This window comes from Cutaneotrichosporon cavernicola (assembly GCF_030864355.1).
Source record: "Cutaneotrichosporon cavernicola HIS019 DNA, chromosome: 5".
NCBI classification, from domain to species: Eukaryota; Fungi; Basidiomycota; class Tremellomycetes; order Trichosporonales; family Trichosporonaceae; genus Cutaneotrichosporon; species Cutaneotrichosporon cavernicola.
The window spans coordinates 1,981,796-1,994,902 of NC_083397.1; the positions used below are offsets into that span (position 1 = coordinate 1,981,796).

The 13,107-nt window shown below is 56.9% G+C and overlaps 6 protein-coding genes across 6 annotated transcripts; 4 read left to right on the forward strand and 2 right to left on the reverse strand.

The window, feature by feature from the left end:
- Positions 1 to 581: 581 nt before the first annotated feature.
- On the reverse strand, positions 582 to 1,906 carry HIS6 (uncharacterized protein; the record flags this gene model as incomplete). The annotated part of the gene is made up of 5 exons (XM_060601987.1): positions 582 to 784; positions 899 to 1,074; positions 1,238 to 1,341; positions 1,381 to 1,570; positions 1,773 to 1,906. The coding sequence occupies 5 exons, from the start codon at positions 1,904 to 1,906 to the stop codon at positions 582 to 584; spliced, it is 807 nt and encodes a 268-aa protein (XP_060458427.1).
- A 1,623-nt stretch (positions 1,907 to 3,529) lies between these two features.
- Positions 3,530 to 4,391, forward strand: CcaverHIS019_0507910 (uncharacterized protein; the record flags this gene model as incomplete). Its single annotated transcript, XM_060601989.1, has 3 exons — positions 3,530 to 3,631; positions 3,663 to 4,013; positions 4,095 to 4,391. 3 exons carry the CDS (start codon positions 3,530 to 3,532, stop codon positions 4,389 to 4,391), a joined length of 750 nt encoding a protein of 249 aa, XP_060458428.1.
- Positions 4,392 to 5,530: 1,139 nt separating this feature from the next.
- On the forward strand, positions 5,531 to 8,407 carry CcaverHIS019_0507920 (uncharacterized protein; the record flags this gene model as incomplete). The annotated part of the gene is made up of 8 exons (XM_060601990.1): positions 5,531 to 5,587; positions 5,620 to 6,139; positions 6,177 to 6,470; positions 6,506 to 6,826; positions 6,869 to 7,078; positions 7,113 to 7,147; positions 7,189 to 7,849; positions 7,884 to 8,407. 8 exons carry the CDS (start codon positions 5,531 to 5,533, stop codon positions 8,405 to 8,407), a joined length of 2,622 nt encoding a protein of 873 aa, XP_060458429.1.
- A 1,716-nt stretch (positions 8,408 to 10,123) lies between these two features.
- CcaverHIS019_0507930 (uncharacterized protein) lies at positions 10,124 to 10,499 on the forward strand (the record flags this gene model as incomplete). The annotated part of the gene is made up of 2 exons (XM_060601991.1): positions 10,124 to 10,337; positions 10,372 to 10,499. The coding sequence occupies 2 exons, from the start codon at positions 10,124 to 10,126 to the stop codon at positions 10,497 to 10,499; spliced, it is 342 nt and encodes a 113-aa protein (XP_060458430.1).
- Positions 10,500 to 10,915: 416 nt separating this feature from the next.
- Positions 10,916 to 11,854, reverse strand: CcaverHIS019_0507940 (uncharacterized protein; the record flags this gene model as incomplete). Its single annotated transcript, XM_060601992.1, has 3 exons — positions 10,916 to 10,949; positions 10,983 to 11,446; positions 11,573 to 11,854. 3 exons carry the CDS (start codon positions 11,852 to 11,854, stop codon positions 10,916 to 10,918), a joined length of 780 nt encoding a protein of 259 aa, XP_060458431.1.
- Positions 11,855 to 12,388: 534 nt separating this feature from the next.
- On the forward strand, positions 12,389 to 13,100 carry CcaverHIS019_0507950 (uncharacterized protein; the record flags this gene model as incomplete). Its single annotated transcript, XM_060601993.1, has 2 exons — positions 12,389 to 13,057; positions 13,092 to 13,100. 2 exons carry the CDS (start codon positions 12,389 to 12,391, stop codon positions 13,098 to 13,100), a joined length of 678 nt encoding a protein of 225 aa, XP_060458432.1.
- Positions 13,101 to 13,107: the final 7 nt, after the last annotated feature.

The following is a 13,107-nucleotide window of genomic DNA, read 5'->3' on the forward strand; positions in this document are numbered from 1 at the left end:
GCGTTGCTCGGCGAGTTCCGATGTAATCTACCCCACCCAATCCTTCAACGGATATCATCAACCCCGTCCTAATCACATCACATTCAAACCATGCAAACTAACCACACAACCTCGCTCGCAACTTTCCAACTTTGTAAACCAGCCGCCTGGCCGCCTAATCCGCATTTCGGGTGACGCGGCCATCTGTTATCCGTTTTCCTCATGCTCACTAAACGCTCTCTCGTTGATCACCGTGCAAACTCGAGCCGCTCACTTTATGCACACCAAAGTTTGCTGGACACGGTTCCCTTTTTTTTGGATTGTCTGTGCCGTCCGCACGATTGGTTGGACTTACAGGCGTACTCGTGTGCCGTGACTCACCATGCTCTATACCATCACTCTCGGCTTTCAAACCACAAGACCTGACAAGGCGACGTCATACGCCGCGGAAAAATCAATCCTGCTTCCGTTTGCACATCCTTCCTGGCTTCTCCTTCTCCTCGCCCCCACACGTTGCAGTTCAAAACCGCGCCAAGAAATGCAGTGATGCATGCAGTCCAACGATGATGAGTGCTGCTCTGTTATCCCTTCCTCACTGCTGCTTATGCCTTGGACGCCTCCTTGGCCTTCTTGTCCTCGGCAACCAGGTCGTCGAATTTGACACCGTTCCCTCCAAAGATGTCCAGCGAACTCCCAAACGTCAGGTCCACCTTGCCGTTTGACAACCGGTCAACCAGAGCCAGGTCGCCGAGTTCCTTCGCTCCACCTGCGTACGTGCATGGAATGGAAACCCATTCCCCAAGACCTGCAGTTCAGCATCAAGTCGCGTCCGAGCACAATGATACATGGCGAGTCAGGGCGTGCGGCGGAACCACACACGAACGGTGTTGGCTCTCTACCCCGTTTGTTCCACACTCACGCTGGACAAGCTCCTCGTCGATCCCTTGGCACAGGCCCTCGACGTCGGCGGCATGGATGAGCAGCTCCGAGCAGTATGCCTCCATCACCTTGATGCTTTCGGCGTTCACGGTCATGTCGGTCAGAGTCTTCCATCCGTTCATCGCGACAATCCAGCCGGACTCGCGTTTCCGGCAGCTGCGAGTTAGTGAAGAGCCGCCGTGCTCGAACGCCATCCCTTAATGCTTCGCCGCCAGGTCGCTCGCCTGGCTTGCGATGGCGATGCCCGTGCGACAGTGCCTATGAGGGCGGCTATTGAGTGTCTGCCAGCGGCGCACCAACACCGGATCCGATGACTGACCTGATGTCCACAACAAGGCGCTCCTTGCCAACAGACGCGCACAGCTCCTTTAGCACATCCTCCTTGAATTTGCCACCTGGGAAGAGGGCCGAGGTCACGATCACCTGCAATGTCAGAGTTTCTTTCTTTGCCACGCAGCTCACCTTCTCCGCACCCGCGTCCAGCCACTCCTTCGCGTTGGCCGGGGTGATGCCCCCGCCGATCTGGAGGCCACCCTTCCATGTCCCAACAGCCTCACGGGCAGATTCGTCGTTACCAGGGCCAAGCTTGATGACGTGGCCACCAGTAAGACCGTTCTTTTTGTAGAGTTCGGCGTAGTAAGAGGGAGGCTTGCTGTGGTTAGCGCGGCCAAAGGGAAGGTGGAGGAAGGCGTGAAGGCACAGGCAGGTTCTTCCTGGAGTGCCGCTTTCCTATGCTCCAAGAGAGTCCTAGTTCTGTGATTAAGTTGTGCAGCCGACATTGCCGCCTGTCAGTCTTAGAAAACAGCTAGCAGCTGCCGGGATGAGGAAAGTGGGAGCGCACTTAGCACACTCACGTAGCCACAAAGTTCTCGCGCGGTGCGTTTCCCTCGCCATCAGCAGTAAGGTCGAGCGTTCCGCCGACGATCTGCTTGACGACGCCTCCGTGGAGGTCGATGCAAGGGCGGAACTGCGATTGTCGGCGCGTCATGGCTGTGGTCTGGAGTGGGAGGACACAAAGTCGGACTGATCGAGTCAAGTGGAGGTCAGGTCCAACATGTTACGTACATCCACCTGGAATGGTCACGTGATAACCGTCCAACTTGGATTGTATCAAGCAGATCATGTTGAACACCACCGCCTTCCATCAACAAGAACCCTCGCACTACATCCAGATGTTCTACAGGTGCAGTCGTCAACTGATCATCACCTCTAACAGGACTAAAGACGAAGTCGTACTGATGTGACTCCCCACTGACCTTATTCATGTCCAACCTCCTATCGAACGCCGAGCGGGTGCTCAGGGACCTCCAGGCGGCCTGCAGCCTCAACCAGCGCCCAGACTGGCTAGCTCAGGCTCATTTCCTGGTACGCTATCTCAGGCTCGTATCTGACAACAGGCAGCGTACAACCTCGTCGGAGTCTTGGAAAGGAACTACACCGATCTCGTCCCATCTCCCTGGAGCAACGCCTCTGCGAGCGCGGCAACCTATAGGTGGAACCGAGCGGCTCTCGTCCACTACACGCGGAACTTTGATGAGCATATCAGGGCTAGCCTCTGCTACCTCCTCCCAGAAGCTGAGGACAGGCGTGGCTTTCTTCCGGTTTCGCAAGCGCGATGCGTCTTGATAGTCGCGGAAAGGCTCCGGACAGACTTTCATGCTGTGTCCCATGCCAACCTCACGCCCAGCGGACATGATAACGTGGCCGCCAAACTCATTCGTCGGGTCCAGCGGGTAAGAATGGGGTTGTCATCAGCTGAACGTAGTTCATCATCGGCGGTGCGGTGCTGGCGGCACACTTCTATCGCTCATGGGTGATAATCCTAGAGAACGAAGCGGCCTATCTGTCCCATCTTCCCCTGCCCCATAGCAGTTTCCCCGGGACTATCCGGGACGCACATCCCATCAGCCTGGAGCCGGTTTTGAGGACAGCCACCGTGCATCGGGAAGTCCTCCTCGCTGACCTGGCCTCATATCTCAACCCAGCGCCTAACCCAATCGCAGGCACTCCGCTGGCTGGCCTTGACGCGCATGACAACCCCGCACCTGCGCCTGAGACAGCCGCAGCGGAGATACTCACTGACGCTGGCGCAATTCGCAGTCCAGCGCTCGGGACAGTGGCAGACGGTCAGCCGGTGGACGCCGACGAGGCATTGTCTGAGTCCCAGCTCGCGGCTGCCACCAATGGAATGGTTACGTCGACAGCGTCCGCGGCGTCGACCCAGTCGGCGCTTCCTTAACGTCTCGACCTGTCTTTCGATCGCATGCATAATACCCACGGCTCGATACCCAAGACTCGATACCCAAGACTCAATACCCAAGAGTTGATGCCCACGACGCCATTCGCACCGAGCGGTACCAGCGACGAGATTCCAACGAAGCGATACCCATTCTGTCTGCCATTGCCAAAACAGCCTGCAACACTGCACCACTACCAACATTCCACCCGAGCCCAAATACCAAGCCCTCGTGTTCTCGCACCTGTCACGCATCGCGCGGCACCAGCAGCCACGCGCTCCAGCCCGTGCACCGGCCCGAGCGTGCTACCACAACCCCAATGATGCGAGCACATCGTCACACTGCACTGTATCACCATCACCCACCTCACGACAATGGACTGGCGACCTTTTATCGACGAGTGCCTCTCGGCGCTGCACCCGTCGCCGCTACCCGACGCGCCGTGCTTGCATGCGTACGCCCACTCCAAGCTCCAGGTGAGCACCCTCCCCGCTCCGCTAACCCCAGGCCGCCCAGCGTCTGACTGAGGCGTACTCGGAGCACTTTGTGCCGGCGGGCGTAGGGCGGGGTGGCGTGGCTCTCCGCGCAGCTGGCCTTCGGCTGAACGACGAATGGGCGACCGCCGAGAACCAGTACTCGCGTGCCTTTGACGGACACCTGACGCAAGCGCGACGGTCGCACCACCATGCGCTTAGCCTTGACACGGCGCGCTTTGAAATGGACGTGCTGGAGCGGGATCGCCAGCTCGCTCGGCGGCTGGAGCACATCTCTGGCGAGCTGCGGGATAGCGTCGACGCGATCTTTGACGCACTCGAGGCCGAGATGGACGTTGACGAGCTTGGCATCCTTATGCACAACGTGAGTTGCCAAGAAATCAGGGCAATGTAAGCAGCGTACAAGCCCCGCTTCCCCGCGATCCGTGCCCAAGTTGACCTCCAGATCATCGTGTTCCACCTCAGCGTCGCCGCCGAGGTGTACCACCAAGTCTCGACACTGCACCTTGTGGCCGGCAGCGTCCGGGCGCGGGAGCGCACTGAGCGTACTGTGCGTAAGGTGTGTGAGTTTTCCGAGATCAAACTTGGCGAGTTCCGGCGCAAGCTGCGGGCGATGGGACACGAACACGGTGCGAGTGACATCGACGACGTCGAGAGCGAGGTGCTCTCTGACGAGGCGACGGACGAGGATGGGCCCCACTCGGACATCGAGTCCATCGAGGGCGAGAGTGTGGGCCGCTAGTCTATGGAGCTGAGGACCGAAAGTTGTGCAGAGCAGACATGACATGTATCTTGTGACCTGGCTCTGGCAGCTGACTACCGAGGTTGTGGGCTCGGGGTGAGCGCCGCAACGAGCAGCATGTGATGTTGGCAGTGTCCGAAATACGACCTTTGCACCTTATCGCGGCGGCTAGTTGTGCAAGCGTCCTTGGGAAGCTACGGGACCAGCGCTCGGAGATGTTGGGCGCTCAGGTCCATTGTCGGCGACACATGCATGTCACATGACCGATCTCACCCGGGTTGTTGGCCCCAGCTAATTCATCTCGGCGTTCTCCTTGCGTCCTCCCACTCGGCTGCCCGAACAGCGCTCGTTCAACCGCAAGTTGGCAGCCATGTTCGATCGCTTCAGGACCGTAATTCGGGGCCCACTCGGCAGCTTGGCCCATGTGGGCTGGTTGACCGGGGCTCTCCATTCCGGGCCCACCATCTTCGATGGGCAGCCCACAAACAGAGAGATGCAATCGCAAATCGTCTAGTTCATTGGGTCGGATCTACCTTATATTCAGGTACTTCCGGCATGAACAAGGTTTGTACCGCGCGGTGCTTTTGGAACAACGGGTTCCATTCAACCGGTCCTCAGGCGGATCCTCACAACTGATCCTCACTTGTACCGCCCAGAACACAATGCACCGAGAGTAGCGGCGGTCGCAAAGGGAACCGAAGACATGGCGAGGGCGGCGAAGCTGCTGGCGACAAAGGGGCCAATAACTACAGCCAAAGGCGGGGCGTACGCTCGGTCGGATCACATGGGCCCAGGTGAGACATGCCGTTCTTCGGCTGATCTTTGAGCGCTGTTATCTGACATCCATAAGCCCACGCCGCAATGTATGCCGCAATGCGGCGTGTTTGCCTAGCTTCGGTTTATTCCGTGCGCTTACCTCGTCTCATTCGGAGAATCTTGCCCACGAGGCCGGACACCTTGCCCAAGTATCTGGACAATGTGGGGAGCCGTTGAGCCCCGCAGCGCGCGCGAAGTGGCCCTTCGTCTGAGGTAGCTCGTCTAGTGCGATACCACTATCTCGCGCGACAGTGATAAGGACACTGGTCCAACCTCGTGGGATGGACCCACGACTTTGTGAACTGTTCACTGCTACACCCACCATGGCCGACCTTGGCCCCAAGATCCCGTCGGAAGAGAAGGATGTGGTGAACTACATAGTGGGTCGCCTGCTTTACGCGCTGACGTGCAGGAGCAAGTCGATGCCAACGAGTACGATGGTGATATCGACAAGGCCAACCTCGAGAAGGGCGACCATGCGTCCGAGCTCCTCGCCTCTGGCCATGTACAGGTGACCCCAACCGAGCTGGCAAACCTCGAGGCTCAGCTGGACGACATGCCCGTCGATAAGACCAAGAAGGTCCTCACTGACATCTACAACGTACACAAGCACGACCCGCGTTACGACCCGAAGACACTCGAGCGCATCAACATGTTCATCAACGATGAAAGCGTTACGGGCAACCCCGACCTGTACGGCCAGCTGATCTACGAGATGCGCATCTTTGCGCTCCTCGTCACCGTCAGCAGCGCTTATGCTGAAGTCCGCGCCATCGCATCGGACAAGGATGACCCGAGCCTGCCGTCGCTCACGCTGCGTGTGTGGGTAATCGGTACGCTGTTCTCCGCGATCGGCTGCGTGATCAACACCGTTTTCACACTCCGCTACCCCAGTATCAGCATCGGCCAAAACGTCATCCAGCTTCTCGCCTGTGAGTTTTTCCCATGTAATGGACAAGCTAACATCAGACCCCCTCGGCGTGCTGTGGGCCAAGTTCCTGCCCGACGTTTCCCTGTTCGGCATCCGCCTCAACCCGGGTCCCTTCAACCGCAAGGAACACATGCTCATCACCGTCATGTCTGGCCTCGGTATGTCGTGGCCACCGACCCAGCACCTGATTTGGGCACAGGCGATGCCACAGTTTTTCGGCCAGGAATATGCCCGTCTCCCAGGTTACCAGTTCCTCGGCGCTCTGGGGACCAACATGATCGGATTCGGATTCGCTGGCATCACCCGCCGCTTCCTGGTCTACCCCTCATACTGTGAGTCCCTGGTGAGCATCAGTGTTAACAAGCAGGTATCTGGCCAGCGTCGTTGGCGACCATCGCGCTCAACAATGCGCTTCATGAGGCCGGCTCGGTTTGCACACCCGTTCGTGGCCCGTTCCGCTCGACGTGGCGGGCGTCCATGTTCAAGTGCTTCTGGGTCGTTTTCGGCGCGTACTTTATTTACTATTTCTTCCCGGGATACATGTTCCCCAATCTGACAATTTTCGACTGGATTGCATGGATCAAGCCGACCAACGGAAAGCTCGTCGCGATCACCAGCGTCAACTTTGCCGTCGGCGTCGGCTTCAACCCGTTCCCAACTCTGGATTACAATTTCCTGAGCAACGCAGGTGAGTTCTCCCCCATATTGCTTGCAATATTGATCGATCAAGGCGGAACGGTACCGATGTTCGTATACTGGAATTTCTTCATTGGAGTTACCGTGGGCATTCTCGTCGCCATCATTTTCTGGTTTAAAAACTTGTTCAATTCGGGTTATCTCATGATCGACTCGCCCAACACGTTTGACAGCAAGGCTAAACAATACAAGGTGGCCAATATCGTCGACAAGGCTGGCCGCCTTATCCCCGAGAAATATCAGCGTGAGCGGTAGTGGGGATTGCAGCTCACCAGCAGAATACTCTGAACCGTACATGAGCGCCACGCGCTGCGTCCACATGTTGGGCACGATGGCCTACACCACTGCCAGTAGGTGCCGAACCAGACTCTGCTTACGTCTGTTCTCACCCACACGCTTCTGTACAACCGTTCCGAACTCGTGGTCGGCTTCAAGAGCATGTGGAAGGATGTGAAGCGTTGGGTATCCAAGGTCCGTGGTAAACAAGTCGAAGAGGAGGAGCGCGTCCATTTCGGCGACGACATCCACTATCGCCTCATGCAGGCATACCCCGAAGTGCCCGAGTGGTGGTTCGTGTTGATTGTGCTCATCTCGATGGTTCTCAGTTTCGTCTGCTTGGGCGTCTACACCGAGGTCTCACCCGCTGTTGTCCTGATTGCCCCAATTATTACCCTCATCTTTCTCATCCCCATAGGCATTGTGACTAGCGTTTCCGGTCTCGAGCCCAGCCTGAACGTCATCGCTGAGCTGATCGGTGGGGGCCTCGCGGGCGGCGACACCATGACGGTGCAGTATTTCCGCATGTTTGGTTCCGAGCCCGTCTACCACGCCCTCATCTACGCGAATGACCTCAAGTTGTCGCATTACGTCAAGATTGCACCCCGACACATGTTTTGTGCGCAGATTTGGGGTGCGCTCGTCGGCACCGTCGTCGCCGTTGGGCAATGGAACTGGCTCATGGACGTGCCGGGCATTTGTACTCCCGATGCGCCTTTCCGCCTCATTTGCCCGGCCGGTAAGGCTCGCGTACAGGCCAAGCTGACACACAGCACAGGGTGACTACTCCAGCTTCATCTTCTGGGGAACGCTGGGCGCTAAGCGCCTCTTCGGGCCCGGCGGCCGCTTCACACTCCTCCTCATCGGTTTCCCTATTGGCATCGCCTTCCCAATCCTCATATTCTTCCTCAAGAAGCGCTTCCCACGCTCCGAGATCCTCCAGTCGACGCACCCGCTGCTCGCCACTCTTGCCTTTGCGTGGGGTGGTTCCTGGGGTACATACGTCCCTGGCATGTTCATCAACTACTTCTCGTGGAGCTTCCTCAAGCGCAAGTACCTCGAGTTCTGGACGCGGTACAACTACGTCATTATCGCGGCACTGGGGGCGTCCATCTCAATCAACGCCCTCATTACATTCTTCGCCCTCGTGTTCCCGGGCATCGCGTTCCCCACTTGGTGGGGCAACCCCGACAGCCAGCCGGGGTGCATTGGTAACTGGACCAATGCGGCTTGTGGGCTGTACAAGATCGATCCCGCGCGCGGCTTCTTCGGACCCGAGCCCGGCAACTTCATCTGACCTGGAGGCAAAGTGGGAAGGAGGTGTGGATGTTCGAGCAGGGATGGAGGTTGCGTAGAAGGAGGGGAACAGAAGGGAGAAGAGAGAGCCTGAAACGTCCAGCTGTTGAACGAGCAGGTGTGTGAGCGCTAGTGAGAGCGTTGTGACGGTATTGGATTAAATGAAGGAGTGTGCCGTTGTACCGGTCGTGATGGATTGTATATCCGGAACCACCTCGCGAAATACGTCGCGGAGTAAGTTGCAGACAATGCTGAGTTCACGCCGTTTACCTTAAGGTTGCATTCAGCACTGACAGGAGGCGATGAGAAGGTTTGATAGCCCACCGTCGTTGAGGAACCATTTGGAGACGGGTGCCGCGATGTACCTCGGGCGGTTTAGAGAATAAGGAAGAGTCAGAAGAGAGATGCACAGGTACCCTAGATAACGAGGTACAAAATGCGACGAAGGTTCGGCGACTTGATACAAATCCGATTCGGAGAGTGAACCGTAACCTTGTCGGCTCGGTCTCGGTCACACCCAGGGAGCAATGCAGTACGCGTCGCAACTCTCTCTTCCCCACCCCAACGAACAGGGAGATGCGTCAGGAAGCTCAAGCGAATTGACCGGCGATGGGTACAGTAGTTGTGTGGTATCTGATTACACTCGATTCATTTGATGAGCTTTGAAAGTCAAGTTGGGTGCCTTGCGTTCTGGAAATGACATAAGAAGTAGAACATAGTCGTAGTTGAGGAATAGCTTGATTACGAGGCGGTGTTCACTAGGTTGACAACAACCATTTGTCCATGCCAAGTAGGTCAAGTTTGCCCGGACAGCCGTGCTTGTCCAACCTACGGCAGTCCCACTTGATACTCTGGCAATCCGTGGAGGACCAGATACTCTTGGGTGGCCTGACCAGGTGATGAATCGCAGCACCTCAACTACTGTACCAAGTACGGTATAAAGTCTTCTACCCACTCATATGGCTCTGACGCATGACCTTCCACCCCTCAAGCCGGCCGCGTGTTCCAGTCGAAGGGTACACAGACTAGTAAGCTTACTTTACCCAGAAAGAAGATTCCAGGAGAATTTCGCTTTAACCATACTGTACAAAGCTGTGTACAATGGTGCGTAGACAGGGTTCGGCACATTGGGAGACAGCAAACCTTCGTAAACTGAACGTAATTCTGGTACAAGAGTCCTTGGGAATGCTAGCGGCGAGCTCAGTGGGAACCAATGCCCGTGCCTCTGGTAGTGGCAAGGGTTTGAAGGTACAGTAGGAACGGCAACTTGTGCTCGTCGCCCTATGACCATGTCTTTGCGGATCCGAAGACGCTTAACAGCGTTAGAGTTACCAGGCCTATGCGGATAACATCGCAACATAAATCCAGGTCCTTTTGACCATTCGCTGCTGCGCTCGCCATGAAAGGCGATGAGACAGACGGTTTTTCATCTGCAACTAACTTGCTTTCGGGACCGTGCGTTGCCCACTTCTCACGCAGCTGGATTGTCCAGAGCGTTGCAAAGTCAGCTGAGACGTACCGGTTGGCAACCGTTAAGCGAGTGAGGTTGTTCTCGAGGTCGCCTGTACTCTGAGACTGCCAGAGTTCAAGCTCCATAGCCTCTGCCGACTATGGTCTCGAACGGACATATAAACCCTCATTCTGGAACGCTCTTTTCCTCATCAACTCATCCTCTCAACTCCAACCAAACCCGCTCAAGCAAACTCACTCAGCAACAATGAAGATCGCCTTCCCGCTCCTCGCTACGCTCGCGCTCGTGACCGCCAGTCCCACTCGCCTTGAACAGCGCGCTGACATCTCGACGGGCTTCGATCAGGACGGGGACAATGTCAACGTCCCCATCGCGGTCGATGGCAAGTGCGATGACGGCTGGACCCTGTTCCACGCGAACGACAAAGACCTTTGCTGCCCGCCCGGCAAGCAGTGTGACGGTGAGTTAGGACAAAAACTACGCTAATGGAACAGACGGAGGCGTCCGCGCCCAAGCCAACGATGACGTCGACGTCCAGAACAACGCCTGGCTCTGCTATTGGGAGCTCCTCCACTGCGACGCTTACCACTGCCACTACCGGTACCGCTGCTATTGGATCTAAGGAGTCGTGGCATAGGCCAGCCCGTAGCAAATAAGACAAGCAAGAACGTCGGAAGCACTGTTATAGCCAGATTTACTTTGGTTATGCAAGAAGATTGGTTGGAGTAAAAAAAGAAAGAGCTCGAAGTGTTGTTCTTGCAAGATAGACAGTAGATGACCCCATCAACTGGGATCATACTGGAAAATAGAAGACAGACAGAACTTGCTCTCCTCGTTATTGTTGCAGCTCCACTCGGGCTGACAGCGCTCGGCAAGGGGTCTGTTAATGGGGAGGATCCAAGTGGAGGAAAAAAACGCAGAGAATCAGAAGTATTCCACTGCCAGCGGCCCAGAAGGATATGAATATGAATGAGGAGAAATTACTGCTGCTCATCGTTTATCTGCACTGTTTGCATCCAGTTCTGATTTGCGTCTGCCCTATCCGCGACCTACGAATGGCATCGACGGCGCCCTGCAGTCAGCTCTGTCCCTTCCTTGCACTCACATGACTGTCAGCTGCAGCACATCCGCATCAGGTGGCATCGCCGCGATGAACGCAACCGTCTCAGCCACCCGCTCGACGGGCATCATGGGCTCGGCCGCAATTCTCCCATCCGCCTGGGGCACGCCCTTGGCACTCTTGCTGCTGAGATTGGTGAGTGCGTTTCCGATATCGAGCTGCGTCGCCGTGATCCCATACTTGCGTCCATCGAGGGATGTACTCCGTGTCAACCCCAAGATCGCATGCTTAGACACGGTGTAAGCCGTGCTATCGGGACGAGGAGACCACGCCGAGATCGAGCCGTTGTTGATGATCCGCCCACCCGGGGGTGTTTGGGCCTTCATGATCTTGATCGCCTCGGCGGTACACAGCACCGCACCCATGACGTTGATGTCGAGCGTCATGCGGAACTTGTCCATGTCATTGTCCTCGAGCGCACTTCCCTTTGTGAGGTTGACGCCGGCGTTCTGCCGTCAGTATCTGCTCTGAAGGATTGTACCCTGGGTGTGGTTCCCTTTTCTGTGAAAGCGTTGGAAGTCTCCGCCCAGCAGGCACGCTTTCTATTCTGGGGCCCACATCCAAAGAGCACTCACGTTGAAAAGTACATCCAGCCGCCCATACTTGTCCTGTATCGTGCGGAAGATTCGACCCACATCCTCGTCCGAGCTCACGTCACCACGCAGCACCTCAGTCACCGTCCCCTCACGACAAAGTGCTGCCGTGGCGTTGAGCTCGTCCTCGCGCCGGCCCACAAGCGCCAGGACCAATGGCTCGGGATGCGTCGGGCTCGGAAACGCCTTGGAGAGGCCTATGGCGCACGCGCGGCCAATACCAGCCGAAGCGCCCGTGACGAGGATGACGCGGTTGATACTCATGGGCAATGGAGTGGTGAGAGGTTGGATGTGAATGCAGCAGATGGATCAGATGCATCGTCATCGGGGTTGTCGGGGCCGTTGGAAGTGGAGGTTCAAGTAAAGGTGGGGTTTGGGACGATCTAGGCTGTGCACATCCAAACAATGCGAATCGTCCTTCCCTCTCTTGGTCGTGGAACTTGAAAGCTTCGAAAGACATCTACGTCAACACTGTTGACGAGGATATGCATAGCGTTACGCTTCTTGACTTCTTGACGTCTCCACCACCGCAACAAGGTAACCACAGGCTTTAAGAAGCATCACGTGACTTGATCTTGTATCATGTTGACTCCTCGCGCCTGTCTTGTTTACACTGATAAATAGATTCCGCTCCCTGTGGCGCCCATCCAACGACCCCAGATACAGACTTGACTTGAACTACAACTTACATTCCATCTCTCCATCTTTCCGGTCCTCCCCTCCATCCCTCCCGTACGCGTCGCATAACCCCTACCCGTTCCTCTTGACCTACCTATACCTATACGTATCCCTGTCGCCATGCCTGTGACGAAGAAGAAAGGCGCCATCTTCCCGATCTACGCCGACACGCCTCCGCGCGCCGGGCCAGCACCGAGAGAGGAACCAGCTCCGCCACGCGATGGACGTCGCGCGCTGGCCAACATCGAGCCTGCGCCAGTTCGACGCAAGACTAGCGCCAGTCCCAGCAGCAAGCGACGCGCTCTTACCCCTCGTTCGCCGACACGCTCTACGCGGACCAAGATGGACGTTTTCGTCGACCCAGATGCCCAGATGGACAGACCTAAGCGGAGTGCACTTGCGTCCAAGCCGCTCATGTCCAAGCCGCTCTCAAAGTCGTCCTCTGGCAAACCTCTGGCGTCAAAGCCTCTTGCATCCAAGTCCCTCTCCCAGTCCCAGTCCCAGTCCCAGTCACTCAATCCCCACGCCTCCTCATCATCCTTATCCAAGCCTCCCGTAAAGCGGCGCACTCGCACCCCAATGGACAAGGAGAACGCCGTGCTTCCCGATAGCCCCGCCAGCAGGACACGGAGCAAGCTCCGCCTCCCAGATGAGCCAAAGAGCAAGCCCAAAACTGCGCGCGCGTTCACGGTGTTTACCGATCCCCTGGCGGACGTCAGCGAGGCGTACGGCGCTACTGGAGAAGAGCCCGAGGGGTTCCGTGAGCAGGGAACATCGAGAAAGGCGATCGTGAGTACATGGTCGATCCGATCACTGATTGCAGCGTTCATAGGAGTGGC